This window comes from Ranitomeya imitator, chromosome 2 (assembly GCF_032444005.1).
Source record: "Ranitomeya imitator isolate aRanImi1 chromosome 2, aRanImi1.pri, whole genome shotgun sequence".
Lineage (NCBI taxonomy): Eukaryota > Metazoa > Chordata > Amphibia > Anura > Dendrobatidae > Ranitomeya > Ranitomeya imitator.
The window spans coordinates 403,340,262-403,366,651 of NC_091283.1; the positions used below are offsets into that span (position 1 = coordinate 403,340,262).

Sequence of the window (26,390 nt, forward strand, 5' to 3'; positions counted from 1 at the left end):
AAAAGTTGGATATTCACCACTTTCTTGCAACTCTATAAATGCCAGGATGGTGAAGGGCGAAATCAGCTTGTCAATATCTGACATTCTTACCTCCTCAAGGGTTCTTCTCCATATTTGTGTCAAAGTAGAATACTCCTTTAAATCGCATAGAGACTCGTTAAAACTATATACTATTTAGACACCTCACCCACCCCGCATGTAAAGATAGGGAGCACGTTCGTCTCTTTATATATATCTGTTTTACATTTTTATGGGCTTTTTATAAGGCCAATTTTGACTTGACGCCAAAGTTTTTTAAAGCTAAAATATCCTCCATAATGTTCTTTATGTAAAATACAGGAAGGAAGTAATACTGACTCAAGCTCCTCAAGTCAGAGAGTGGAATTTCCTCTCGTGATCTTCTTTTGCATAGGTATTAAACAAGGAATTAATAGGAAAATATGTTAATGCCCTTTGAGATGGGATGTCAAGGCATTTACAATAATGATGGTGAGGGCTACAGCCTGAGCAAATCTGACTGGGTCCCAAGAGATGGACGAAACTAAATAAAATTAACCAAACTTTAAGTTTAATGTTAAGTATTTGCATCTCTTTTTTAATTTTATAATTTTCTGGTTTATAATTTTCTTTGAACAGTTTGGAATGTTGTGTTTTATATTTTACTTGCCCCTCATGGGTGGAGTTGAAATTGATCAGGGGAGTGGCCTACAAATTATTGTTAGTGATATATCACTTTTCTCAACAAATGATCTATTAGGGAAACCAGGTTGCCTGACCTGATGGGTTAAGGTTTTGTCTATTTGTCATGCTCCAAATTTTTAGTTGGGTCTTTGTTTTTTTGGGCAGGATTGGTTAAGAAATTCCTTTAAAGGGCTTTTTTCTTTTTAAACTTTTATGGATGTTTTTGAGGCTAAAAGCAATTTTTTTTTGCATTGGGGATCCATTAAAAATCTTGCACCTCTTGGCTTTTGCAGGATCTATTATACCGTATATACTCGAGTATAAGCCGACCCGAGTATAAGCTGACCCCCCTAATTTTGCCACAAAAAACTGGGAAAACTTATTGACTCGAGTATAAGCCTAGGGTGGAAATGCAGCAGCTACCGGTGAATTTCAAAAATAAAAATAGATCATTATTGCCCCATAGCTGTGCCATATAGTTCTCTGCACCGTTCATATTTCCCCATAGCTTTGCCATATAGTGCTCTGCACCGTTCAGATTTCCCCATAGCTCTGCCATATAGTGCTCTGCACCGTTCATATTTCCCCATAGCTCTGCCATATAGTGCTCTGCACCGTTCATATTGCCCCATATAGTGCTCTGCACCGTTCATATTGCCCCATATCTGCCCCATATAGTGCTCTGCACTGTTCATATTGCCCCATATCGTGCTCTGCACTGTTCATATTGTCCCATATCTGCCCCATATAGTGCTCTGCACTGTTCATATTGCCCCATATCGTGCTCTGCACTGTTCATATTGCCCCATATCTGCCCCATATAGTGCTCTGCACTGTTCATATTGCCCCATATCTGCCCATATAGTGCTCTGCACTGTTCATATTGCCCCATATCTGCCCCATATTGTGCTCTGCACTGTTCATATTGCCCCATATCTGCCCCATATAGTGCTCTGCACCGTTCATATTGCCCCATATCTGCCCCATATAGTGCTCTGCACCGTCCATATTGCTCCATATCTGCCCCATATAGTGCTCTGCACCGTCCATACTGCCCCATAGATGCTCGGTATAAATCTGTGCCGCCGCTGCTGCAATAAAAAAAAAAAAAAAAAAGCCATACTCGCCTTTCTTGATTGCAGCTCCCAGCGTCCGGTCTCGGCGTCTCCCCGCTCTGACTGATCAGGCAGAGGGCGCCGCGCACACTATATGCGTCATCGCGCCCTCTGACCTGCACAGTCAGAGCGCAGATAGACGCCGGGAAGATGGAGCGGCGCCCGGCGGCTGGAACGCGGACAGGTGAATATTACATACTTACCTGGTCCCGACGTCCGGCTCCCCCTGCCGTCCCACGGTCTTCTTTGCCGCAGCCTCTTCCTCTATCAGCGGTCACCAGCACCGCTGATTAGAGAAATGAATAGGCGGCTCCACCCCTATGGGAGGTGGAGCCGCTTATTCATTTCTCTAATGAGCGGTCCCACGTGACCACTGAACAGGGGAAGAAGCTGCAGCACAGAAGACCGTGGGAGGGCAGGGGGAGCGCCAGGATCGCTGGGACTAGGTAAGTATACCTCAGCGCCCTCTCCCCCTCACCCGCCGACCCCACCGCTACCGTGACTCGAGTATAAGCCGAGAGGGGCACTTTCAGCCCAAAAACTTGGGCTGAAAATCTCGGCTTATACTCGAGTATATACGGTATCTCTGTACATTTACTTTTATTGCGCCCTGTGGTCATAAATAGAGTTGAGCGAATTTGTTCGGATTTGGGTCCGAATACAATCGGCAGCTAATATTTTTTTGCAATATTCGTCGAACACAGCCAAACGTCATTAGAGTCAATGGGAGTAGAAATTACCGAAGATTATGTTCGGAACCGATCATCAAACATACAATTCGTCACAAATGGGGTACCAATATGGCCCGAATATGGCAAATTCAGATTCGGTGACTAAATCCAAACAAATTGGCTCAGTTCTAGTCATAAATCAGCGTGGAGAAGAGCAGAAAATGTCAAATAATAGTGCCAGACCATCCTAGCTGTCTTACTGATGGATTCTCAGATAATTCCTTCTCCAGCCAATAGTAGACTGGGCACCATGAAGTCTATAGACAGCAAGCAGTGCTAAAGTTTTAATGAAATCCAATTGCAAAAATTTTGGACCTGATTACATGCACTTAAAGTAAAAAAAAAAAAAAGTGTATCCCTCATAGGTCGGCAACCAGTTCACCTGAGCAGTGTGGATTTTCTTCAAGCCCCTAGTGGGTGGAGTTAAAATGGATATGGGGAGTTGCCTGCAAATTCCTTTTACAGTGATGGGTCGCTTTAAAAGGGCAGCACGGTGGCGCAGTGGTTAGCACTGCAGTCTTGCAGCGCTGGAGTCCTGGGTTCTAATCCCACCCTGGACAACATCTGCAAAGAGTTTGTATGTTCTCCCCGTGTTTGCGTGGGTTTTCTCCGGGTACTCCGGTTTCCTCCCACATTCCAAAAACATACTGATAGGGAATCTAGATTGTGAGCCCCATCGGGGACAGCGATGATAATGTGTGCAAACTGTAAAGCGCTGCGGAATATGTTGGCGCTATATAAAAATAAAGATTATTATTATTCACACGTAAGTTTTTTTTTTCTCTGAGTGGCCTGGATTTCTAGCCTCCGAAGTGGCTGAAGGTAAAATACATGATAAATCATGGTGATAGGGCAGGATGGCTGGACATAGACTGACACTTTTGGAGTGTCCGATACAACGTCTCCATCTGCATCGTATTTATTTTAATGTTCTCTTTAAGCTGAGCAATCTGTTAGGCCCATCTGTAATCAATTTGGTTATGTTTTATGCCGGTTGGTTTATTTTTATGGCACACGACTCCTGCTGTACAGACCAGACACCACCAGCCTCTGACGAGTTGTGTTTAGGTATAGATTCTCCTTTTGTGGTGAACTGCTCTAAACCACAGGAATGCAAGTCTTGGGATGGGGGAATAATCTGCCCGGTTCCCTGGTGCAGTTTCACAGATCTCATTCTGGAACGGCAGTCATATTGGGCACTATGCAAAACTTTTATCTAGGTATGTGCTCAATGGGTCGATCAGCGATGTCCGCTACGGGCAACGTATACGGTAATTGGTTGCTTTAGGTCTATGCATACAGCAATTTGGTCATGACCATGGCTTCTATATTTGTTCCTTCTGCGCTCCTGTGATCATGTGTAGCTTGAGAATTTGGCCATGGTCTTTGTTTGGTTCCCAGGCTGTTGAAGGACCATTAACCTTCATCCATCATCAGTCAATGCAACGATGCGTCCATTCCCCTAATTACCTGGCAACCCATTAAACGTCTTCAGCCTAGGTTGGAAGCACTTAAAAGATTTCTATGGCTCTTGTTCACATGTCCAGTTGTCGCCCATCTGTATCGGATCCAGTATAAAAGAAAAAAAAAAGAAAAAACTGAATTCATCACACACTTTGGTTTTCTTGTTGTACCCATTTTTATTCCACTTGCAACATAGAAGTCTCTGCTCACCTGTAGTGTTCATGCCCATGAGTTGTAATTCTTTTAGAAAAGTTGAGGTTATCCTAAGTAGCTTATTTAATCATATATCCTGTCAATATGCCATACATGAAGACCCAAAAGAGCACAGTGAGGTCAAAAATACTGTTGTAAAAAAATCATAGTAATAAGCAAGTGCTAGTCAAAAGATGGAAAAAACAGGGTATTTAGTTGATACGTTTTTTTGCAAAAATATGTATACTAAGCTGCTCCACCAATCGTCAAGGTATACCCATATAGAGCAGTCCTACCTAATGTATATAATCCCTATCTGATGTATTTAAAAACCTGATCATCTGTATAGTACCTGTATAAGCAGGGTTCAGAGAGGGAATTTTCATGTGGACATGCTGGATGGAACAGCTTTGATGCAAATGACCCATAAGGAGTGGTGGACTCCCTAGTCTTGTAGAAACAAGAGAACCATTACAGAACCAGAAACACATGGGGTACTTGCGCAATGAACAAGTCTGTAGGAACCTGTTCACACACCACCAAGAATCTTGAAGACACACAAGAGCACAGTGAGGTCAAAAATACTGTTGTAAAAAAATCACAGTAATAAGCAAGTGCTAGTCAAAAGATGGAAAACACAGGGTATTTAGTTGATATGTTTTGTTTGCAAAAAAATGTGTACTAAGCTGCTCCACCAATCGTCAAGGTATACCCATATAGAGCAGTCCTACCTAATGCCATACATGTCTAATATGCCATACATGTCTGACTGTTGGGACTTGCATCTATCTCAAGATCAGAACCTTGATGGACAGGGTCGCATATATGCAGAGCTCTCCTTTAATTTCTTTGGGAGCCCCAAAAATTGCTGAGTAATCACAGCTTGCTCACTTTTTTATGATGGGGCCTCCTTTTCAGGGGAAGTACTACTCCTGCAGGGAAACCCCCATCTGTTGGAGATCTCATTGGTTTTGGTTTACTGCTGAAACATTGCTCTTTATTATTGGTAGTCTTCTGCCCTTGACTAAGAAGCTTTATCTTCAAAATCTGGATCTACACTGTTGACCTCTGCAAGAGACTTTTTTTTTATAAGGCCAGTCCTCATGTAGAATGTTTGAGAACGGTTTTCTAGAACTCCTATTCATAATGTCCATGTTCTTTGAAAGGACCGCCCATCTAGAAGACCATTCTGCAGTTTTTTATGGTCATCTCAAATTCAACTAAAAATGATCCCATTATCTTGACTCCACTATTGGAAAAATCTTGAATTGCAGCTAAACATTCTTACTAAAACTACTTAGGACGGCATTATTACACCCAACACATCTCCTTTATCAGGTGGCATGGTCATGTCAGTGACCACCTACAAACCATGTGGAAGACCTTGAGATGTTTGATAGCTTAACCAGATCCAGTTGGACTAGTATTTCTAAAGCTTCTAAGTGAATGCCATCGCCCAGGGAACTTCATCCGTTTGTCTCGTTCTGAGTGATGAGATGACTTCTTTGGTGTGCGGTTAATAAGGACGTGCCTTTTAGCCACGCTCGGGTTAAACTCGATTACATGAACTGCATTCATATGACCAACATGTGCCTGATGTTACTCGCAACAAACAGGATGGAACAGGTGCAGAACAAGGACTCCAGGATACCAGATATCGAAGACAGTAACCTCGCCGCCATCCCATGCACACAATACTTATGCCTACTGCATTACCATATTAACTGCTTGCGTCTGTATGTTCCCATATGTCAGAGCAATAAGCAAAGCTCACTTGTAATATAGGATATCGGGTTATACTTAGCAGAACAAGTGCAAAGAAATACAAGAAAAAGAGATGTTCATAGGTAACTAATCAGCTAATTAATATTTCCTAGAAGTCTGAGAGATTATGTACTGGATAATTACTTTTGATGGTTTTTGTTTTTGCCTGCCACTATACTTGTACATTGGAGTGTACAGTTCTGGTTCTGATCAGCTTTTTTCCGGCTGCCCCATAAAGAACATATGGCGCGGGTCCATGATTTCAGTAGCACGTTTCAGAGCCCTGCTCTGGATTTGGCGGCTGTCTCCGAGGTCACACACCCACAGATTAGAGGGTTAGCTCCACTCCTAACTACCGAAAATGTCTTTGATGCAATTTTAGATGGATCCGTCACCAGGTCAGAAGTGGCCAGTTTTGCTTTAGCGCTGCTCCCCTGACTAACCATAGTGTTTTTTTTTGTTTTTTTTTTAATTTTTAAATCTGCCATATTGTTTCAGAGCTATGAGCTTTTTTATTTAATGCTAATAGTTGAAGTGCTTGTGAAGAGGGTGTGGCTCACAGGCTCCTCAGGGGCGTTGCTTTTGGCAGCTCTGCGTGACTACCGGTGAGCCACGCCCATTTGGAAAATTCCTTAATATTTAGCACAGAATAGGAAAGCTCACATCTTTGGAACAGTATGGGAGATTTTCTAAAAAAATAAAATAAACTACCTGGGAGAGCGCAAGAAAAAAAAAAACACTGTCCACTTTTGACCTGCTGGCAGGTTTTCATTATGCTTTATGGCTCACACTTCACACCTTCCATGGCCGCCGCCATCCTTGGAGCAGAGACTCCCGTAGTGCTCCTGTCACCATGGCTGGAGAAGATGATGATGGTGAACCTGTGTCAGAGCACCTCGTAATCACTGCAGACTGGAGATTCCTATTGCATGAAGTTTGCGTCACCCAGTCTGGATTTAATCTGGGCCCTTGTGACCAATCTGGATCAAGGAGATCAGATGAGTCAGGAATTCCCTGTTCTTGGAAAGTGACATCGTCCAGCATCAGACACCTCCAGGCAGTATGATCTCACTTAAGACTTAAAAGGGCTGTCACCTTCTTAGATATTGATGGCCTAAATTGTCAACTATATCAGATGTCCGGCACTGCCACCGATCAGCTGTTTGCAGTGGTGACCGGATGGCAAGAGTGCCGTTCACTGTGTAGTGGCGGTTCCCTGCTACTGCAGCTCTGCTTTTATTGTAAAGGGGTGTGTGAAAATAACTTAATGTAACTTTTTTTGTTTGCTCCCATGAGTAATCACTTTCAACCAGGATTGTCCCATCCCCTCCTCCTTGGTGGCGTGTAAGGAGCGGGGATGCGTACAAGTGTGTGTGTGCTTTACATGGCCCAGGTTCCTTGGTGGCCTCCTAGTTATGTCACCCGCAGAGTTATCAGCCTGCTTTACCCTTGTGTTCAGGATTGCCTGTGCCCGTCTGGGAACAGCTGTGGGAACGCTCACTGTTTAGAGACAACTGTCTTGCTGCTGCCTTTATGTGCCGAGCTCTTAATAGAGAAGTGATTTACTGGAGTGTTTAAGCACATCATCCACCGGTTAGTGTATAATGGCTTTATTATGGTGGTGTGGCGGCCGTGACACATCCCAGATGTCTTGTATTGGAGTCTTGTTCTGTTCCGGATCTGGCATTACTGGGGCTAATCACAGACTGCAGAGCTGAAAAGGCTGCTCCACCTTTTATCACCATGTTACAGCTCACATTACTGTAGCCCATGTTATACTGCAGAGCTGCACTCACTATTCTGCTGGTGCAGTCACTGTGTACATACATTACATTACTTATCCTGTACTGATCCTGAGTTACATCCTGTATTATACTCCAGAGCTGCACTCACTATTCTGCTGGTGCAGTCACTGTGTACATACATTACTGATCCTGAGTTACATCCTGTATTATACCCCAGAGCTGCACTCACTATTCTGCTGGTGCAGTCACGATGTACATACATTACATTACTTATCCTGTACTGATCCTGAGTTACATCCTGTATTATACTTCAGAGCTGCACTCACTATTCTGCTGGTGCAGTCACTGTGTACATACATTACTTATCCTGTACTGATCCTGAGTTACATCCTGTATTATACTCCAGAGCTGCACTCACTATTCTGCTGGTGCAGTCACTGTGTACATACATTACATTACTTATCCTGTACTGATCCTGAGTTACATCCTGTATTATACTCCAGAGCTGCACTCACTATTCTGCTGGTGCAGTCACGGTGTACATACATTACATTACTGATCTTGTACTGATCCTGAGTTATATCCTGTATTATACTCCAGAGCTGCACTCACTATTCTGCTGGTGCAGTCACGGTGTACATACATTACATTACTGATCTTGTACTGATCCTGAGTTACATCCTGTATTATACTCCAGAGCTGCACTCACTATTCTGCTGGTGCAGTCACTGTGTACATACATTACATTACCTATCCTGTACTGATCCTGAGTTACATCCTGTATAATACTCCAGAGCTGCACTCACTATTCTGCTGGTTCAGTCACGGTGTACATACATTACATTACTGATCTTGTACTGATCCTGAGTTATATCCTGTATTATACTCCAGAGCTGCACTCACTATTCTGCTGGTGTAGTCACGATGTACATACACTACATTACTGATCCTGAGTTACATCCTGTATTATACCCCAGAGCTGCACTCGCTATTCTGCTGGTGGAGTTGCTGCACTGATCCCGAGTATTATCTTTAATATCTTCTCGTTGGCCTGCGCTCCTGTTTTTGCAGGACTGTACAGTCATCGTACAGGCTGAATGCCATTGCTGGACTTGCCTTCATTTAGTGGCCACATTTGTGATGTCAGTGCCGCCTTTAAGTAGTCCCCTTATAATATAGATCCTTCTGCCCAGTGAGACCATTGTATCTGGACTGTCGGCCAGGTCTAGCAGTGATGACAGATGTTGTACACAGGCAGAGAGCAGAAGTCGCTCGCCGGGTATATAGCGCATCCTGGGGCAGAAATGTGGTCTGTCAATGCTGCAAGATATTTTGGTGACATTAACTTAGCCTAAAATAGGAAGGGGATTGCGGAGAAGTCACTGGCGGGACCTCCAAGCCCAGGTGTGATTCACTGGAAGAGGTTAAAGGGATATTTCATATAGTGCAATATTTAGAATTGAGAGTCCTCAGTGGTTGATACCTTTTAATGGCTAACTGAAAAGATGGTAACAAATTGCAAGCTTTCGAGACTACTCTGGTCTCTTCATCAGGCATAGACTAATAGAAATTTTGAAGAATCACATATTTATACACAATACAGAACAGAAAAATGCCATAGATAAGACCGGTGACGTGAAGCAGAATTACCATTGTGAGTGATAAACAGTTATGTCCATAAATATTGGAACAGTTCATAGATAAGGAGTGTGAATGTTTTGTTGTCCTCTGATTGGGGTCTGGTTCTATGTTATGATGCCCCCATATGGTCTGAGGAGCAAATTCCTTATTTGATGTAAAAAGACATAAATCCATGCCACACATTCATTCCTGCACTGAGTGTCAAAGGTCATCATCAGCTTATATTCCCAGACTCTTCTGTCTCTCTGAGATTTGAAGTTACCCTTTAATACAAGTAATGTCATGTCCATAATGCTGTGATCGGGGAGACAAAAATGTATTGCCACAGGTAGATGCATTCTTTTTTCTCTTGTATGGCGATGAGAGTTCATTGTTCTCAGTTTCTGCCAAGTCTCACCTACATACAGACCCCCAGTTGGACATTCAGTACAAATAATTAAGCACACCACATTAAAAGTGACGCAGCTGAAAGTACCTGAGATCTTGTAGTCCTGATGTGAATTGGGGATCTTTATCTTGTCCGTTGTCATTATAAATGGACAGGTTTTACATTTTTTCTGGTTGCAAGGAAAGGTTCCTGCAGCTGTTGGAAAGGATAGGGAGCTTCTGACAATGATACTTCTTAGATTTATAATGACCACACACAGGATAAAGATCCCCAATTCACATCAGGACTACAAGATCCCTGGTACTTTCAGCTGCGTCACTTCTAATGTGGTGTACCTAATTATTTGTACTACATGTCCAACTGGGGATCTGTATGTAGTGGAGACGGTGGAAACTGAGAACAAGAATGAATTCTCACCGCCATACAATAAGAGAAAGAAGAATGGATCTACCTGTGGCAATAAATTTGTCTCCCCGATCATAGCATCATGGACATGAAATTTCTTGTATTAAAAGGTAACTTCAAAACTCAGAGAGACAGAAGAGTCTCCGAATATAAGCTGATGATGACCTTGGACACTCTCAGTGCAGGAATGAATGTGTGGCATGGATTTATTTCTTTTTACATCAACTAAGGAATTTGCTCCTCAGACCCTGTGGTGTCATCATAACGTAGAACCACACCACAATCCGAGGACAATAAAACATTCATACTCCTTATCTATGAACTGTTCCAATATTTATGGACATAACGGTTTCACTCACATAATGGTAATGCTACTTCACGTCACCGGTCTTATCTGTGGCATTTTCCTGTGCTGTGTTGTGCATAAATATGTGATTCTTCAGAATTTGTATTAGTCTTTGCCTGACGAAGGAACCTGAGTAGTCTCGAAATCTTGCAATTTGTTACCATCTTTTCAGTTAGCCATTAAAAGGTTTCAACCACTGAGGACTCTCAATTCTAAATATTTTTCTATCCACTGGCTAACAGAGTACCAAGATATATATCTTTCCTGTATCATATAGTGCAGACATACTTGTTAGTTGGATAGGTAAAGTCTTACATACGGCCGCTACTGACACCTTCTGGAGAACTAATTTGCATGTACTTTTCCCATGGAGCAGCAGTGAGAACCAGGACCCTGCAGAAGTAAGAGATACAGACTGAACAGTGCTATTGTGGATGGTCACCATTAGGCAGATAAGTGGTGATGCCAGTGTGGTATCCGATGGTGTGGCTTGTAGTGTGATGTCCGATGGTATGGCTTGTAGTGTGGCCGTTGTGCTGTCTAGCATGGCTTGTAGTGTGACCGGTATGCAGTCTGGTGTGGCTTGTAGTGTGGCTGGTGTGCTGTCTGGTGTGGCTTGTACTGTGGCTGGTTTGTAGTGTGGCCGGTGTGGTGTCTGATGCGTGGCTTGTAGTGTGGCCGGAGTGGTGACTGGCGTGGCTTGTAGTGTTCCCGTGTGGTATCTGATGCTTGGCTTGTGTTCACGAGTGGTGTCTGATGCGTGGCTTGTAGTGTGGCCGGTGTGGTGTCTGATGTGTGGCTTGTAGTGTGGCCGGAGTGGTGACTGGCGTGGCTTGTAGTGTTCCCGTGTGGTATCTGATGCTTGGCTTGTGTTCACGAGTGGTGTCTGATGCGTGGCTTGTAGTGTGGCCGGTGTGGTGTCTGATGTGTGGCTTGTAGTGTGGCCGGAGTGGTGACTGGCGTGGCTTGTAGTGTTCCCATGTGGTGTCTGATATGTGGCTTGTAGTGTGACCGGTGTGGTGTCTGATACGTGGCTTGTAGTGTGGTGTGGTGCCCAGCTGCCCACATCACTACCCACTGTGGCCCTGCATTCGCAGTGAGTTTTCTTGTCTCCTCTCTGCGGGACGTCAGTAAATCTGCAGCCGCCTCTTATCCTTGGCGTTTGCTTACAATAAGACGTGTCTGTTTGGCGCTGAGTGTCGGGAGCACATGCAGTAGCGGTGACATCAGACCGTGGAGATTAATGGCCGGATAAACAGTCGGCGGATACTGTGTCTGGTGTAATAATGTGCAGAGAATGACTGCCATTCATCATCATTGTGTCATTAGCTTGTACGTAAAACATGGCAGACGTCCACAGAGTGGTGAGGAAGCCACGTAACCCTTCTACACGGGCCGCACATATTGCCCCATATTCTGCCCCCAGCTGTACATTGGGGGCTTATAGAATCTAGATTTTGGGTTTTAATCTGTATTTTGTAATGTTTTTCAGTATATCTGCTTGTTGTCGGTGAATAGGAACATTACGGGATATACTACCATCTTGGTTCAGGGCTTGTTACAATCCCACTGATGTAAGGAGGAGCTGACACAGACCAGGGTGTATCCGGCCACTGGAAGCAAGCAGACATTTAAGCAAGGGGAGGATTTGGAACCCAAGGAAAATCGCAGAATCTTACCTACATTACAGGGGTGGACTCCACAGCCTTCAGTATACAGAACATTTCTTCAGTTTACATGCAGAAAGTAAAAGCCTTTCTTGAGATGCGCACAGCAGCAGAGTTGTTACAATGTATCAGAGCCTTCCGCAGAGTCCAGATTGGGATGTTCACATTCACTGACAGCAAGCAGTGGTCTTGAAAACGTTGAGAATAAGGGACATGAAGCGTTCATTAAATCACAGTACTGCTATTTACAGGGGCAGACCCTTCAGCGAGGCGATAATGGATGGGTCCTCAGTTCTGTAGAGGTGGAGAACCAACCCCCTGTAAACTACTAAAAAACCTTGTTAGATGCGTATTTTATTTAATTTATTTATTACCTTTTTATCTTTCAGATCGTGAGGACCAGTCGATACTTTGCACGTAAGTAAATTCCTCTAACTGGATGGGATCTTGCAAAAGAAAACAACCGTATACATCACACATGCAGAAAAGTGGCAGATAATGGAGACAATAGCCTTGCCGCTGCCCCTGACAAGATCCCTTTAAGAAGCCTTCCCAAATCTGGACTCTGATGACATGCCGGGAGATAGTTTTATGCTGGATTTCCCCTTTAAGTATGGCAGTGCCCCGCCCGGCAGCACTACTGTCAGCTGACACTTGTCCGCTGTTGGAAGTAATGGAGTGTTCCCCTCGCCAGCTCCGGCCTCCCTCTGCAGACACATGGTCTGTCATCACTACAAGTAACCTTTTGTTTCACTGCTAGGCTTTTATAGTCCGCATGTTTCCTGCAAGTGCCGATGGTTTCATGGCTTTTTTTACCATGATTTGTAGATCTGCAGCAGCAAAGCAAACTATTTTTTAGGGTCTTAAATTGTCAGAATATTCCATTACAAACCGTCCTGTAGGGGGTAACTGACTACGGACACCAATGTGGGACTTAGTGCGGGAGACGTAATGAAACATACCAGCAGAATAGTGAGTGCAGCTCTGGAGTATAATACAGGATGTAACGCAGGATCAGTACAGGATAAGTAATGTAATGTATGTACACAATGACTCCACCAGCAGAATAATGAGTGCAGCTCTCGGGTATAATACAGGATGTAACGCAGGATCAGTACAGGATAAGTAATATAATGTATGTACACAGTGACTGCATCAGCAGAATAGTGAGTGCAGCTCTTGGGTATAATACAGGATGTAACTCAGGATCAGTACAGGATCAGTAATGTATGTACACAGTGACTGCACCAGTAGAATAGTGAGTGCAGCTCTGGAGTATAATACAGGATGTAACTCAGGATCAGTACACGATCAGTAATGTAATGTACGTACACAGTGACTGCACCAGCAGAATAGTGAGTGCAGCTCTGGAGTATAATAAAGGATGTAACTCAGGATCAGTACAGGATAAGTAATGTAATGTATGTGCACCGTGACTGCACCAGCAGAATAGTGAGTGCAGCTCTGGGTATAATACTGGATGTAAATCAGGATCAGTACAGGATAAGTAATGTATGTACACAGTGACTGCACCAAGCAGAATAGTGAGTGCAGCTCTGGAGTATAATACAGAATAAGTAATGTATGTACACAGTGACTGCACCAGCAGAATAGTGAGTGCAGCTCTGGGGTATAATACAGGATGTAACTCAGGATCAGTACAGGATAAGTAATGTATGTACAACTGTGACTGCACCAGCAGAATAGTGAGTGCAGCTCTGGGGTATAATCCAGGATGTAACTCAGGATCAGTACAGGATAAGTAATATAATGTATGTACACAGTGACTGCATCAGCAGAATAGTGAGTGCAGCTCTTGGGTATAATACAGGATGTAACTCAGGATCAGTACAGGATCAGTAATGTATGTACAACTGTGACTGCACCAGCAGAATAGTGAGTGCAGCTCTGGGGTATAATCCAGGATGTAACTCAGGATCAGTACAGGATAAGTAATGTAACGTATGTACACAGTGACTGCACCAGCAGAATAGTGAGTGCAGCTCTGGGGTATAATACAGGATGTAACTCAGGATCAGTACAGGATAAGTAATGTAATGTATGTTATGAAACAAAAGAAGAAACGCGGCAGCACTCACCAGTATGAATAGTTCAAATGTCCTTTATTATCATAAACGAAGAGGCATCAAGGGAGGGAGTGGAAAGGAGTGCAGTCGACGGGACGACGGCCGTTTCGCGCTACAACAGAGCGCTTCTACGGGTCCATGTCAGGTAGGAAGTGACGCCAGGATAAGTAAGAGAACATGCAAAAACTCCTGCGTCAGCCGCCTATCAGACAACAGAAGTGCAAATGTGCTAATTAAAAACAAATAAAAGAAAAGTACAAATATGAATTGAAGTTGCAAACAGACCACAAATAGTAGATACAATTTAACAACTGAATAATCGATAGTCATATCATAATAAAAAACATCATGACGGAACAATGCTGACAAAGCAACATCGACAATGCTTATTAGTTGGAAGGGGATAAATGTCCAAAAGACCTGAAAAAAGTCAGAAAGAAAACAACATTTCCAAGCATATTGTCACAATTAGAGAAAAAAATATGTATGTAGATAGAATAGACCTAATAACATGAAAATATGCACAAAAGAGCGAGCTTATATCAGACATATCGACTCGATCATTCAGGCCAGATGGACCAGTTGCTTTGGTCCGCAAAATCCACATAGCTTCTTGTCTCAATAGTATTTTATGGAGATCGCCAACCTGAACGGGCAGAGTTACCTTTTCAATACCTGCAAAGGTTAACACCTCAGGGTTCCCTCCATGAGACTCTCTGACATGACTTCAGGGTTCCCTCCATGAGACTCTCTGACATGACTGATCAGTCTGGGAACGCCCTTGCCTGTAGAGACTGATTTAAAGTGCTCCCTAAATCGCATATAGAGCTTACGAATAGTCTTACCAATATAGAACCTCTTGCAAGGACAGAATACCACATAGACTACATATTCTGTCTTGCAAGAGAGAAATTGCCGAACATTGAGTTACCGGACCAATATTTAGCCACTGACCCAGGAGATGAAATTGACAGTATTGGCAATGGCCACAACGGAAGTTACCCTTGGGGATAGTTCGTTCTAGCCAGGTGGTTCTATCTCTTACAACGCGGTTATGGACCAATATGTCTCTGATCCGGGTCCCCCGTCTATTCGATATCAAGGGTCCACCCGCTGTCCTCCCTGTTAACTCTCTATCTCTCTCCAGTACGTGCCAATGCTTACGAATAGTAGATCTTATCTCTCTGTCTAAGGGGCCGTATTGAAAACAAAAGGTGAATCGTTGTCCCAATGTATCTGACGGTTTCTCTTTCAATCCTCGTGGTGTATCTTCTACCCTTCGCAATGTAGTTCCCAACAACTCATCGGGATACCCCCTATCACGAAACCTACCGAGGAGCTCCTCGGACTGCCGTTTAATTTTTTTTGTTCAAATAAATTTTTATTAAGAATAACAGTACAATTAACATGTTTCATTTGCATTTTCAATACAGAGTATTTTTCCCCCCTCTCCCTTCAAACAGCCCCCTTCGATCCCAAAGCCCCCCTCCCCCACCCCACAAAGCAGCTCGTCTTGTTAATTACTACCATCATTAAAACAATTGAGTGTCTAATCCCTCAACCAATCGTATAAGCCACACTTCACATTACTATCCCATAGCAATCCATGGAGACCACATTTTATTGAACGTTTCAGTTTTCCCTTTCTTCTTATAAATCCCTTTTTCTAGTGTCAGGCCCTGTTTTACGTACTGGAGGAATTCTCCTCTTGACGGCGGCTCTTCCCTAATCCAGTTTCTAGCTATCACCTTCCTAGCCATGTACAACAATCTAGCTATAGCTATCTTTAGATGTTTATCCACCCCAATCTCATCCACGCATCCCAACAAGCAGACAACTGGATCCCTTGGCACCGTGCATCCATACGCACCTTCCATACGACTTAAAACTACCACCCAAAAGGCAGCCAACCTCGGACATGTCCACATCATATGGAAAATGTCTGCATCCGTAGACCTACACCTCGGACATTCAGAGTCATTACGCAATCCTGCCTTATATAGCACCATCGGAGACCTATAAACTCTGTGTACCACATAAAGCTGTGACAATCTATACGGTTCACTCAGCGACAGTCTTGGGATCCATTCCAACACCGACTCCCAAGTCTCATTATCCATTGGGCCCAGATCTCTTTCCCATTTAGCTCTCGCCATTATTGGAAACCCCAATAGGAAAGTGTGCAACAGATCCCTGTACAGAGTGGATATGACTCCTCCAGTCGTCTCGTCATTACACACATACTCCAGTACTTATATCCCTTTGAATCCTCATACCTCCGTTCCTACTCTGAGCTCCAAAAGCATGCCTCATCCGCAGATACTGATACTCCCCTGCATTTCCAAGGCCAAATTCCGCCTGCAATTGGGAGAATGATTTCAGTTCACCTTGCTCAATTATTTGATACACATACTGAATCCCTTTGCCCAGCCATTCTATCAATACCCTTAATGCCTCAAATTCTTTCAGATTGTTATTATGCCATAGCGGCGAGTATCTAGTCAAGTCCGTGATCCCACGTACATGCCTCAATCTACTCCACAGCTTGCGTATCAACAGCAAAGTCGGGTATAGCTTCCCCAAACTCTCCAAGGATCCATCCTCCAAACATTGCACCACTGGCCTTCTTTTTGTCACCACTTCCATCAACCGCTGTACTGCTCCAGATGACCCTTCATGCGCCCAGCCCCTTAGATGCTGACTCTGGGCTGCGAGGAAGTACAATTCAGGGTTAGGCAATGCCAGACCCCCATCATCCTTGGGTCGCTGAAGTGTCTCTAGTTTAATACGCGGATGTTGCCTCCCCCAAATCAAGTTCCTAAACAGAGAGTTGATCTGTCTAAATTTCCCACGTGGTATCCAAACCGGTGCATTGTGAAGAATATACAGTATTTTTGGCATCAGAATCATTTTGATAAGGTTCACCCTACCTACCACAGACAAATGTAGCTTGAGCCATGCATCCGCTTTTGCCTTGAGTGCACCCAAGATTGGAGTCAGATTCTCATGTATATAGTCAGTGACCGGCATAGATACCCATATTCCCAGGTACTTAAATTTACTCGTCACCTCCAGTCGCCCATTCTCCAATGGCTCCCCATCCACATCGTCCACCTTAAACAAGATAGACTTACTCCAGTTTATCCTAAGCCCCGACACTGATCCAAATCGTTCAATAATCCCAATGGCTCCTTCCAAGGATGCAACTGGATCTGCCAGAAACAACAAAATGTCGTCCGCATACAACGCCACCCTTTCTTCAATCACCCCATATTTAAATCCCGTCATCTCATCAGACCGTCGAAGCTTAGCAGCCAGCGGCTCCACTGCTAGAGCAAACAAAAGGGGGGAAAGCGGACACCCCTGCCTCGTCCCTCTAGCCAATTGTATGGTCCGTGAAAACTCCCCATTTACCCTAACCCTGGCCATCGGCATCGAGTACATTAATTGAATCCAGGATATGAACTGCGGTCCAAACCCCATTCTTTGCAACACTTGCCAGAGATACCCCCACTCCACACTATCGAACGCCTTGTGGGCGTCTAAAGATGCAATAACTCTCTGGCCACAGTTATCAGCTCTGAGTTGCAAGTTCACATACAATCTTCGCAAGTTGATCGCAGTTGACCTATCAGGCATAAAGCCAGATTGATCTGCGTGTACCAGGCCAGAAATAACACTTGTCAACCTCATCGCCAACACCTTAGCCAGGAGTTTAACGTCAATAGTAAGTAAAGAAATTGGTCGATATGAATCCGGCTGTGTCAGGTCTTTCCCCTCCTTTGGAATCACCACTATTGTGGCCTCCCGCATAGATGCCGGCAGCCTTCTGCCAATCCTAGCCTCCTCCAAGACCACCTTCAATTTAGGGATCAACACTTCCCCCAAGTTTTTATAAATTTCAGCAGGAAATCCGTCTACGCCAGGCGCCTTCCCATTAGCCATCGACTGTAATGCCCGTCCCAGATCCTCTTCCGTAATGGGAGCCTCCAGATCCTCCCTATCCCTGTCACTCAGCCTCGGGAGCTCCAACTCCTCAAGGAACGCCACCGTGTCCTCCATTGACCCATCTACCCGAGAGGAGTATAAGTCTGCGTAAAAATCTGCAAAAGTCTCCAAAATCTCTGAAGTCTCCGAAACAGCAACACCACTCCCAGTCACCAGAGAATGAACAAAGGATGTATTTCTCTGGGCAGATGCCACCAGCGACAGTAAATGACCCACTGATTCACCCTCCTGATAATAGGCCAGATTCATGAATTCCCTCTTCCTTTCAGCCTTACTCAGCAAGACCTCCTCTAGCTGGTTTTGAGCTGCTTTCAACCTCCTCCCAGCCTCCAAAGTACCCGTTATTACCATCTCATCCTCAGCCACCCTCAGCCCATCAATCGCCAACCTCTCTGCCTCTCTCGATTTCCGCTTACACCTGCTAATATCCCTAAACAACAGCCCTCTCAAGTACGCTTTCATGGCTTCCCACACAGTAAGCACATCTACACTTCCCTCATTTATCTAAAAAAATTCCCCTAGTTCCTTCTTAATCTTCTCCAAATCTATACTGTGTAACCAATTAGGGTGAATTTTCCACTCCCTTCTGCTCCCGTTCCGTGTCCCCACTGGTCTAAATTCCACTTCAACTGGACTATGGTCTGAGAGAGCCCTAGGTAAATATCTCACATCCCTTACCATCGTATCTAATAATCGGTTACCTAGTGCCAGATCAATCCTAGACAGCGTACCATGAGCTGGCGAGTAGCATGAATACGCCCTTTCCCCGATATGCCTAACTCTCCATAAATCAACCATGCCCACTTCCCCGACATAAGTCCCAAACGTAGTGGTATGTCCCGCCGTCCTATTCTGGGGGTTTTTGTTCTTGTCCCAAAAGTCATCACATATATTATTAAGGTCGCCGATAATTAGTAATGGTAACGGTCCCCAGCGCTCTACCCTCTCCAGCACCTCTCTTATCTTCTTGCTTGAGTATGGGGGCGGAATATACATTGCCACTATACACATCAATACTCCATTCATTTTACACTTCACCACCACATACTGACCATCCAAATCTTCCTTTACCGCTACCTCCTCATATTGCACCCCAGCAGGAATCAACAGACACACCCCTAGAATACGTCGAGAAAGTAGAATGATATGCTTTCTGTATCCAGCGCCTATTCAATACATTCACCCTCTCCCGCACTAAATGTGTCTCCAGCAGACATATCATTGAAACCTTCTGCTCTTGAGCATACTGTAGACTTGCCGCTCGCCGTGTTTTATCCGCCAGACCTCTCACATTCCAACTCAATATTTTAATACATTCTCCCCCCCTGTGGCTCATCATTTCTCATTTTATCCAATTTCCCAAGTATGAGCTGCCCCACCTCTCCCATCCCCCCTACCCCCTCCCGCCCCCCTACCTCCTCCCAACTTACCCCGCCAACCCCCCCAGTGTAACGCATTTTTCCTCTCAGCAAGAGTGGGGCTCCACTGCCCACTGCGAACACTCTCCCTCACTTAACCCTCTCCATTCGCGTCCCGCTGCCACACTAAACATAATTTCCCCCTAACTTTAACTTTATTATAACTTAACATTGCACTTCTATGACATGTAAGAAAAATAGCAAACCAATTTACAATATCCGTCATAGCCCTCCTCCCCCACATTTGGTAGACAGTACTGTCCCCTCCGGCCAGTCCTCAACATGGCCTAGCAGAACCCTCAGCAGTTGCTCAACTTTTTTAAAACCGACGCTAACCAGCGCAAAACTCTCCGCCAACGACAGAGAAACCAATTTCCAGCCAAATCTCGCCGGCATATCAGTCTCCCACTCCTTTCAACTTTTTCTCATTGGTGTCAAGCCACTGGGCAGCGTCCTCCGGTGTCAGGAAGAAATGTGTCTTATTAAAAGCCACCAGTCTCAGCTTGGCGGGAAACATCACTGAATACTGCACTCCCAGCTCCCTCAGTCGCCGCTTGACTCCAGTAAACTTCATCCGCTGCTTCTGAACCGCAGCGGAATAATCCGGATAAATGGCGATTTTCTGACCTCCAGCCGTCAGATCCTCCATCTCTCTAGCCTTTCTAAGGATAATGTCTCTGTCCCGGTAGTTCAGTATTTTAGCAAGCATGGTACGGGGATTCGCTCCTGGGGCAGGGGGCTGCGGCGGGACCCTATGAGCACATTCAACAGCAAAAACTTTTGTCAACACTGTGTTCCCAATCTTCTCCAGCAGCCAGTTCTCCACAAACTCAGTGGGATTTCTCCCCTCAGTCTTTTCAGGCAGCCCCACTATATGTATGTTATTCCTTCTGGACCTATTTTCCAGATCCTCATTTTTGGCAGCGAGCTCGGCTATTGCTTGGGCGAACTTCTTTTCAGCTTTTTGTAGCTTAACTATGTGATCTTCTGCCGTGCTCACCCTCTCCTCCACCACTCCTATACGTTTGTCCATTTTCTGCAGAGCCGCATTAATCTGTGCCGTGTCCCCTTTAACTTCCTGCATCTGCTGGGCCAAGGAGTTCAGGGATTGCTGACATGAAGAGATCAGTGTGATAACATCTCTAAGGGTCGGCTCCTCTCCCTGTGATATGGCTTCAGGTCCCCCACTAGCCCCAGCCATGCTGCCTCTCTCCTTCCCCCTCTGTACCTCATGCTGCTCAGCCTTGCTTGCTTCCTCCTCCTCCTGGTCAGCTCCAGCTCCAGATCCTGGTTCTGCCTCCTCAGCAGCCTCCACTCTAGCATACTGCTGCAGCTTTGCGGCCACCTCCATGCGCCGCTGACATGCGGCGTTCTCCTTCTCAGCATCCTCCCTAGCATTGGAGCCATCTTGGCCGGCTCCTGCATCGTTGGTGCCAGCGTCTTTCTGCCGCCTCCTGGTCATCGCTGCCGACTCCGGACCCGCTGCTCTGCACCGCTGCACTCTCCGGACCTTCAGCCAGCCGGATTTAGGTGAGTTTACCCGAAAATCGGGGTTAAAACAGGATTTTTGTCCTTCTGGCAGCGGGAGCACTCTTCCCTGCTTCCACTCACATGGCCAGCTAGGACACGCCCCCCTCGGACTGCCGTTTAAAACCTTGCTGCGTATTATTGACACGTCGTGTCCTAAGAAGCTGGCTATAAGGTAATGATCTTCTAGTATGGTAAGGGTGACAGCTATCAAAATGGAGAATAGAATTAGAAGCAATAGATTTGCAAAAAATGGATGTACAGATATTGCTGTCAACAATCTCCACAAACACATCAAGAAACTCGAGACTGTTACCTTGAAATTTATGAGTGAAAGGCATCCCCATATTATTGCAAGTATTTAAATAGTTAACAAAAGATCCAAACTCAATCTCAGTCCCGTCCCACACCACAAAGACATCATCGACATACCTCAAAAATAGTTTGATATGCTTCAAGAAAGCATTATTTTGGGAAAAGATATAGTCCTCTTTAAAAACGGCCATGTACAAATTGGCGAACGTACATGCAACCGGGGTCCCCATGGCAGTCCCGGTGGTCTGTCTGTACCATACATCAGAGGAAGTGAAGGCATTATGTGCTATTATAAAATTTAAACCTCCACACACAAAATCAATATATCCCTGACTCTTATCAGTGGTACAAAGAATACGCCTGATGGAATCTACGCCAAGATCCTGCAGAATATTAGTGTACAGGCTGACCACATCGATGGATGCCATGGAGAACCCCGGCTGCCAAACAAAGCCCTGAATATAGTCCAAAAAGGAATTTGTGTCCTTGATGTAGGACGGGGCATCGATGAGAAGGGGACGCAATAACCAATCAATGTACTGGGATAGTGGCTCAGTGAGCGAACCTATCCCAGATACAATCGGTCTCCCAGGGGGAGCAGTCACTGATTTATGAATCTTAAGGTACCTTCACACATAACGATATTGTTAACGATATCGTTGCTTTTTGTGACGTAGCAACGATATCGTTAATAAAATCGTTGTGTGTGACAGCGACCAACGATCAGGCCCCTGCTGGGAGATCGTTGGTCGCTGAAGAAAGTCCAGAACTTTATTTCGTCGCTGGATCGGCGTGTGTGACACCGATCCAGCGATGTCTTCACTGGTAACCAGGGTAAACATCGGGTAACTAAGCGCAGGGCCGCGCTTAGTAACCCGATGTTTACCCCGGTTACCATCCTAAAAGTAAAAAAAAACAAACAGTACATACTTACCTAACGCTGTCTGTCCTCCAGCGCTGTGCTCTGCACTCCTCCTGTACTGGCTGTGAGCGTCGGTCAGCCGGAAAGCAGAGCGGTGACGTCACCGCTCTGCTTTCCGGCCGCTGTGCTCACACAGACAGTGCAGGAGGAGTGCAGAGCACAGCGCTGGAGGACAGACAGCGTTAGGTAAGTATGTAGTGTTTGTTTTTTTTACTTTTAGGATGGTAACCAGGGTAAACATTGGGTTACTAAGCGCGGCCCTGCGCTTAGTAACCCGATGTTTACCCTGGTTACCGGCATCGTTGGTCGCTGGAGAGCGGTCTGTGTGACAGCTCTCCAGCGACCAAACAGCGATGCTGCAGCGATCCGGATCGTTGTCGGTATCGCTGCAGCGTCGCTTAATGTGAAGGGGCCTTTAGGAAGGTAGTACCAATGAGGCTTAGTGGGGAAGCCAGGGAGCAGCCTTTCTGCCTTCTTTTGAGTAATAATCCCATTTTCCATTGCCCTCCTGAGGAAAGTGCAGAGCTCACCCTTGAAACTAGAAGTAGGATCCTCAGATAGTTTAACATATGTTGATGTATCTGACAATTGCCGATCGGCTTCCACTAAATAAGATTCAGTATGTAGCAAAACCGTTTTTCCCCCTTTATCCGCGGGACGTACGATCATATCCTTCCAGCTGGCTATCACTTTTTTGTAAAGTAAAGCTTCCATATCTTTCAAAACTAAAGTTTCAAATAGGTCGATCATATTACCTGGAGACACCGGAGGTATATAAGTGGAAGAAACCCCACCCATAAATGGAGCACTAACAGTCGAGCCAGGAGTTTTTATGTCTTCTACTGTGTGTATAAGGCTAAGCAGACATTTAGCATCTTCGCGAAAATTAACAAATTAAAGCCCTAAGGTCCTACATTACAAGGACGTTCACCTTCCAACATTGTTGACTTTATAGGGCTAGAAAGAAAAAATTTGTACAAGTGCATTTTCCTAGTGGCTTTAAATAAATCAATCTGAAAAGAAACAAAATCAAAACCATCTGGTATACAGAAATTCAAACCTTTCGATAACAAAGATAAATGGGTTGCATCTAGATTACGATGGCAAGGGCGTTCCCAGACTGATCAGTCATGTCAGAGAGTCTCATGGAGGGAACCCTGAGGTGTTAACCTTTGCAGGTATTGAAAAGGTAACTCTGCCCGTTCAGGGTGGCGATCTCCATAAAATACTATTGAGACAAGAAGCTATGTGGATTTTGCGGACCAAAGCAACTGGTCCATCTGGCCTGAATGATCGAGTCGATATGTCTGTTTTTTTATAAGCTCGCTCTTTTGTGCATATTTTCATGTTATTAGGTCTATTCTATCTACATACATATTTTTTTCTCTAATTGTGACAATATGCTTGGAAATGTTTTCTTTCTGACTTTTTTCAAGTCTTTTGGACATTTATCCCCTTCCAACTAATAAGCATTGTCGATGTTGCTTTGTCAGCATTGTTCCGTCATGATGTTTTTTATTATGATATGACTATCGATTATTCAGTTGTAAAATTGTATCTACTATTTGTGGTCTGTTTGCAACTTCAATTCATATTTGTACTTTTCTTTTATTTGTTTTTAATTTGCACATTTGCACTTCTGTTGTCTGATAGGCGGTTGACGCAGGAGGAGTTTTTGCATGTTCTCTTACTTATCCTGGCGTCACTTTCTACCTGACATGGACCCGTAGAAGTGCTCTGTTGTAGCGCGAAACGGCCGTTGTCCCGTCAACTGCACTCCTTTCCACTCCCTCCCTTGTGCCGTGAAGATGCCTCTTTGTTTATGATAATAAAGGACATTTGAACTATTCATACTGGTGAGTGATGCCGCGTTTCTTCTTTTGTTTCATATGCTACATGCCTGTTTTTCACGCGAGCACCCCCAGTTCCTTTCGGACGTCCTTTTTGTATGGCGGATCCCGTGCTGGAAGCCGGTCTCTGGATATTGGGCTGTGCTGCTTGCTTTTTTCTGTTAATGTAATGTATGTACACAGTGACTGCACCAGCAGAATAGTGAGTGCAGCTCTGGAGTATAATACAGGATGTAACTCCGCATCAGTACAGGATAAGTAATGTATGTACACAGTGAGTGCACCAGCAGAATAGTGAAAGCAGCTCTGGAGTATTATACAGGATAAGTAATGTAAAGTATGTACATGGTGACAGCACCAGTAGAATAGTGAGTGCAGCTCTGGGGTATAATACAGGATGTAGATCCAGATCAGGAGTGGCTGTAATGCCCTTCTCTCTGTACCTCAGTATTAGGCAGTACAATCTTCGTCATTGGTGTACGGCTTCCTTTTACAACCCTTCTGGACGTTTCTTCCCTCAGGGCTTAGGGTGCAGTAGTCTGTGCAGCATCATATGAGCACCGGTGTCTGTCTGTCTGCAGCGAGCCTTCTGGCCTGACAGGACGGAGCAGATGTGGACCATGCTATGCTATGTGTGTTGCCCACATTCTGGTCTGGCCGGGGTCTCACCTTAGCAGCTGCCTGGATAAAGTTCATTATCTTCCCCCCAGGATAAATTTCATCCCAGTAATAAAATCAGTGACTGCATTATTTCAGCATTTCTTTGCCCAGGAATCTCCCCCTGGTTGATGTATGGGCCGCTGGCGCTCACATTTTCTACTTTTTTAGTACCAAGATGTCAGTCCAAGTTTCTGCACCCAAGTCCTGCCTTAAAAGGAGGGTATCCTCCCTGCCGGGCATGGGAGGTGTGAGCCAGTAGGCCGTCTGATAGTATTTTATTGCAATATCTGCCGGTGATGACGGTATTGTTAACTACTTGGCTGTCAGGCGGCATCATCCTCCCGCTGCCATCAGACCATCGTTGCGGAGATCACATGCTGATCGTGCGTTACACTCTAGTCACAGCCAGAGCTGAATTTCTGTCGGTATCCTGTTGACTCCCGGCAAGCAGGGCCTCACAACTCCAGGGTATAATGAAAAGCCAGTGTTGCAAACAGAATTACGATTACAGCTCTGGTTGTAGTTGAAGTATGAGGTGTGACTGTAAGACGGCAAAAGTAATTGAAAAGTTTCTTGGGATGGTCTTCGCTCATCAGACCCTAAAATCCTAAATATCTTGAATATCAAATGCCATTAGGAGAGTCTATTGTTCCCTGGTGCCTATTGGTTCAGGTTGGTAAGAGAAAGATTAGTGTCCGTCAGTGGAAAGATCTGATCATTGCCTGCGGTCAGAACTTCTATGTGCCAGATTTTGGCCTCTCATTATTCCCCCCACCACCACCACCGGCTGTGGATTTTCCATGGCCACGAAAGTGAAGCATAGGCTACAATAGCCGAGTTAATGTGTAGTGTTTCTGGGTCGGTGGGTTTCATTGGCCTTTGGGTAAGTTGCGATTCATTTGTTTCCTTAGAGGAGAATCTGGAGCCGGGAAGACTGAAAATACCAAGAAGGTCATCCAATACCTGGCACACGTGGCATCTTCACACAAGGGAAAGAAGGACCATACGATTCCCGTGAGTGCCCAGGACCAGAACTGTAGTAGTCTGAGCTCAAGCATTGCCCCTCACCAGTGGGGCTCCCCACAATCCGTGCTATTGTCATGCCCTGTAGATTAGGGCTGGGCATAGACATGTTAGATCTATTCCTAGATCTCATATCTGTGAAATAGACCCACCTTTCTCTATCGGAGAGGGAAAAGTTAAACCAACGCATCAGATCCTACTCACCTTCTGGGACTAGAGCCAAGTGGGCACAGGGTACTTCATAGCTGACCTAGATTGACCAGGCTGGCACAGTTTCATGGGTGGTGGTGACAATGAGAAGGACCACTGGTGAGTAGGACATTTAGGCTCAGGACTTGGTTGAGTTTTTGATTGTTTTCCCTGCCTTGCTCGTTGGTTGGCATTGATCATTGTGTATATTCCACGAGTCATGTTTTTGGAGTGGTCTTGGCACTGCCCGTC

The 26,390-nt window shown here is 44.9% G+C and overlaps 1 protein-coding gene across 3 annotated transcripts in view; it reads left to right on the forward strand.

The window, feature by feature from the left end:
- MYH10 (myosin heavy chain 10) overlaps positions 1 to 26,390 on the forward strand; it is a 97,083-nt gene that overhangs the window by 34,629 nt on the left and 36,064 nt on the right. For all 3 annotated transcript variants that reach the window (XM_069750654.1, XM_069750655.1, XM_069750656.1), the window contains exons 4-5: positions 12,529 to 12,556; positions 25,838 to 25,940. In XM_069750654.1, coding sequence (XP_069606755.1) covers positions 12,529 to 12,556; positions 25,838 to 25,940 — 131 coding nt within the window. The remainder of the gene's footprint in view (positions 1 to 12,528; positions 12,557 to 25,837; positions 25,941 to 26,390) is intronic.